This window comes from Adiantum capillus-veneris, chromosome 5 (genome assembly GCF_014529385.1).
Source record: "Adiantum capillus-veneris isolate H3 chromosome 5, ASM1452938v2, whole genome shotgun sequence".
NCBI classification, from domain to species: Eukaryota; Viridiplantae; Streptophyta; class Polypodiopsida; order Polypodiales; family Pteridaceae; genus Adiantum; species Adiantum capillus-veneris.
In genome coordinates this window covers 4,210,687-4,214,905 of record NC_140935.1, presented here as the reverse complement: position 1 = coordinate 4,214,905, position 4,219 = coordinate 4,210,687, and the positions used below count along the sequence as shown (strand labels likewise).

The following is a 4,219-nucleotide window of genomic DNA, read 5'->3' as shown; positions in this document are numbered from 1 at the left end:
TATTGATAGTAACCCCTTGAAACTAGAATATTTTTCTATTTACTATATAACCTAGAAATGTTCTTTTGAAGCCGGTTAAAGCTATTCATTCTTAAACTTTTCTTATACATGGGCGATAATAAGCACATTTTTTACTTATTGGACTCTTGTTTCTATTTCAAAACTGATGAAGAATACAGTGTCTCTCCTCCTAGTGGCGCTTTCATACCAAAACAACCTGACTTTCATGCTATGTATCTAATAGACTCCCTCAAAATATTCTTGCTAGTTTTGGATACCTAGGCTTTAATGTGCTAAACATGGGACATTTTGGCTAGCCTTCTATGTTAAAACCTCAAAAAATGTAGAATGATAGGACCTTTTTCTTTGGAATTACCTATAGAGCACTACCTTCTTAGTGCTTTCTATGCACTAAACTCAGGTGAGTGTATTTGCATTTTGTGCATATAAGCTTCTCCATATGGTCAGTGTGTTTGCATCTATGTGAGATTAATAATAATGCATCTTGAATTTTGGTAAATATATAAAAATTTGATTGTTCTATAACAGTTTTTTGTTGCAGACTAGGACCCCGAAAGACATTAGAAAGAAACCCTCCTCAGAGCTAAAGAAAAGAAGTGAGTTGCAAACTACTCGCATTAATCTAGTTATTACAGAATCCGAGGATCATGTCTTAGCCAACTGAAAAAGAGGTCAAAGAATTCTTTGAGTCCTTGGAGCAATTGTTGGATCAGGAGGGAGATTAGCAGATGGTGGCGAGCATCGATCTAGGTTTTTGCAAGACCTGTTTTGAGAATTTTAATGCTATTACTTTTTCACGTGTATATTGTTGACCAACTACTTTGTTTTGTTGGTTGTGTTCTTCAGTGTTCTACAAGCAGAATGTATCTATCTCCTTCTTGGATACAAGCATGGAAGAAAACAAGATTGTTGGCATGCATTGAAGGCTGTGTAAAAAAAGGACGATCGTGTGTATGTCCGAGATGGGGTTTGGGTCGCTGCTTCATTGTCCACTTCAATCATGTTTCTACCTCCAAATTGCCTTGATCACGGTATATCGTCTTCATCTGCACAAGAATGGAATGACATGGACGTCTGTCATTTTGGCAAAGTTGCATGTCTGAGTTTTTGAACAGTAGATGACAATGGCATATTTGTTGTTGCTTGCATACCTAGCCAACATCGAATGGTACATGATGTTGCAATAGCCACAGGCTAGGAGCTAGCATACACTACAGTCACAGCTTGCAAGACACTAGTATGCAAGAATGCTAATATGATCATAAGATCACTTCTTCTTACCGTTTTCAAGAAAAACGAAGTCCCAATTGCTGAAGTGTTGAAACCCGATGAGGACACATGGCTAAATACAATCCAAGAGGGTCAATGGACCATGCAAGAAGATGGAACACCATTGAGAGGTACATCTATTTCTGTGCTAGGTGATTGCTTTTTTTGTGTAGGGTACTTGATAACTCTACTTTTCTCCTTATCTCACAAGTCCTCTATTTGTAGGAGGAATGGAACGTGGACATTGCTATTTGTATCAAATATTGAACATGTACACCAAAAAGGAAGATGTGGTAGTGCAATATGGCGAAGATACATGTGTTCTTGCTTTGCTTGGTAGTCACATGGGACGATACTTCAAGATCATGGGGAGTAGTGAAGCATTTTTGGACGAGCTTCCAAAAATTATGAAAGCATAGGCAGCGCGGCTAAGCAAAAGAAAATCATTAGAACAATGATTCTGGGATATGGACAAACACTAGTTGACTACAATTATATTCACAATCTGAAAAGTTGTAATAACTAGAAATGCTATGCACGACGATTCGTACTGTCGACCATAGCTACTCTCTTGTTTTTTCTGTGACATTGTAATGTCTTCCGATGTGAAAATGTGTTTGCCATTCCAAATATTGGAAGTTTTGTATGGAAATGTTTTCTTCTTTCTTTTGATCATGATATTGTAATGTCAAATGTGTCTTGGCAAGTAGGTTTGGATCCCATATACCCATGGTGTTAGTAGCACATACCAATGATCTTAGAGAAGTTATTTTAGAGTGTTGAGGAGGCATGGTTTGAGTTTGGGTGGTCAGATGTCTGGAACCCTCAGATGTTGGACAAAGAGGAACAGAGGGAGTGCGTTTCAGAGGGGAGTTTAGTGAGGTTGTGTTGGCCTATAAGGAGAGACCGTGTTGGCAAATGAATTTGAATCCCGTATACCCATGGAGCAACACATACAACTGATCTGTTTGCGTTTGGGTTGCCTTGGCTACAAGATTCAACGGCGACGAAAAAATGCAACGGATTTCAGAGAAAATGCGCATTCCTCTCAGAGGCAAGCGAGGAGTGGTTTTCTTGGCGAAAGAAGAACATGGTTTGCATGTTTCTAGGGTATTAATAAGGCATGTTTTATGTCAAGGTAGTTGGACTCTCGGAACACTCAAATGTTTGTCAAACAGGGACAAATGAATCGCGTTTCAAAGGGAATTGAGTGACGAACAAATGTAGCGGATTTGAGAGAAAATGCACATTCTTCTCAGAGGCAAGCGAGGAGTGGTTTTCACTGTGAAGGAATAACATGGATTGCATGTTTCTAAGCTGTTAATAAGGCATGCTTAGTGTCAAGGTGGTTGAACGCTTGGAACACTAAGATGTTGGTCAAAGAGCAACATATGGAGTGCGTTTCAGAGGGAGTTGAGTGAGGTTGTGTTGGCCTATACCGAGAGCCGGCCTTGACAAGTGGGTTTCAATCCCATATACCCATGTCTTGAGAGGCACACAACAATGATCTGGTTGTGTTTGGGTCGCCTTGGCTATAAGATTAGACGGCGATGGAAAAACACAGAAAATTTCATAGAAAATGTGCATTCCTCTCATCTTCAAGCGAGGAGTGGTTTTCTTGACATGGATTACATCTTTCTAAAGTGTTAAGGAGGCATGTTTAGTGTCAAGGTGTTTGGACGCTCGAAACACAGAGATGTTGTTTAAAGAGGGACAGATGTAGTGCATTTCAGAGGGAGTTGAATGAGGTTGCGTTGGCCTATACGGAGAGTCGGTCTTGGAAATTGGGTTTGGATCTCGTATACACATGGCGTGAGCATCACACACCAATGATTTGGCTTCATTTGGGTCAACATGGCTATAAGATTCGGCATGTTACAATTTCAAAGAAATTACGTACTCCTCTCAAGGTTGAGCCAGGAGTGATTCGCTTGGCAAACAAAGCACATGGATTGCATGTTTCCAAAGTATTGAGAAGGCATGTTTAGTGTCAAGGTGTTCGGGGGCTCGAAACACTCAGATGTTGGTCAAAGAGGGATAAATGGAGTACTTTTCAGAGGGAGTTGAGTGAGGCTGTGTCGGCCTATACGGAGAGCCGGCCTTGGCAAGTGGGTTTGGATCCCGTATACCAATGGAGTGAGTAGCACACAACAATGATGTGACTGAGTCTGGGTCGCCTTCACTATAATTTGACGGCGATGGAAAAACGCAGCGCATTTCAGAGAAAATGCGCATTACTCTCAGAGTCGAGCGAGGAGTGGTTTTCTTGGCAAACAAAAAACATGCATTACATGTTTCCAAAGTGTTAACGAGGCATGTTTAGTGTCAAGATGTTTGGACATTCGGAACACTCAAATGTTGTTCAAAGGGACAAATGAACCGTGTTTTAAAGGGAGTTGAGTGACGAACAAAGAGCGGATTTCAGAGAAAATGCGCATTCCTCTCAAAGGCAAGCGAGGAGTGGTTTTCACTGCGAACTCTGAATATGGATTGCATGTTTCCAATGTGTTAATAAGGCATGCTTAGTGTTAAGGTGGTTAAACGCTCGGAACACTAAAATGTTGGTCAAAGAGCGACAAATGGAGTGCGTTTCAGAGGGAGTTGAGTAAGGCTGCGTCGGCCTATACCGAGAGCCATCCTTGGCAAGTGGGTTTGGATCCCGTATACCCATGGCGTGAGCGGCACACAGCAATGATCTAGCTATGTTTGGGTCACCTTGGCCAAAACTTGACCACAAAAGATGGCTCAATCTTTTCTGGGTCTTCGTATTATTCATCTCAATCTGGCTACGTGAAGAATGTAGCACTCATGTTACGGTTTGGGAGGTGCCATTTTCTCATTTATAGCTTTCTCGGTCATAGTTTCGAATAGCGAGCAACGGGTTGCAGCAGGAAGCACCTTTTACGTGAAATTCATGTGATCAGGTTTG

General features: G+C 41.2%; 1 protein-coding gene across 1 annotated transcript; it reads left to right on the top strand.

Moving 5' to 3' along the window:
• Nucleotides 1–899: 899 nt before the first annotated feature.
• Nucleotides 900–1,889, top strand: LOC147456804 (uncharacterized). The gene is made up of 2 exons (XM_086513459.1): nucleotides 900–1,421; nucleotides 1,516–1,889. The coding sequence occupies exons 1-2, from the start codon at nucleotides 1,277–1,279 to the stop codon at nucleotides 1,707–1,709; spliced, it is 339 nt and encodes a 112-aa protein (XP_086369585.1). The 5' UTR covers nucleotides 900–1,276; the 3' UTR covers nucleotides 1,710–1,889.
• The last annotated feature ends 2,330 nt before the right edge of the window (nucleotides 1,890–4,219 follow it).

What these genes read in the sequence shown, in the direction of transcription:
- LOC147456804 (XM_086513459.1), top strand. Translation starts at nt 1,277, where the DNA reads ATGATCATAAGATCACTTCTTCTTACCGTTTTCAAGAAAAACGAAGTC. An exon ending in AGATGGAACACCATTGAGAG is followed by an intron (nt 1,422 to 1,515) that starts GTACATCTATTT and finishes CTCTATTTGTAG; the next exon opens with GAGGAATGGAACGTGGACAT.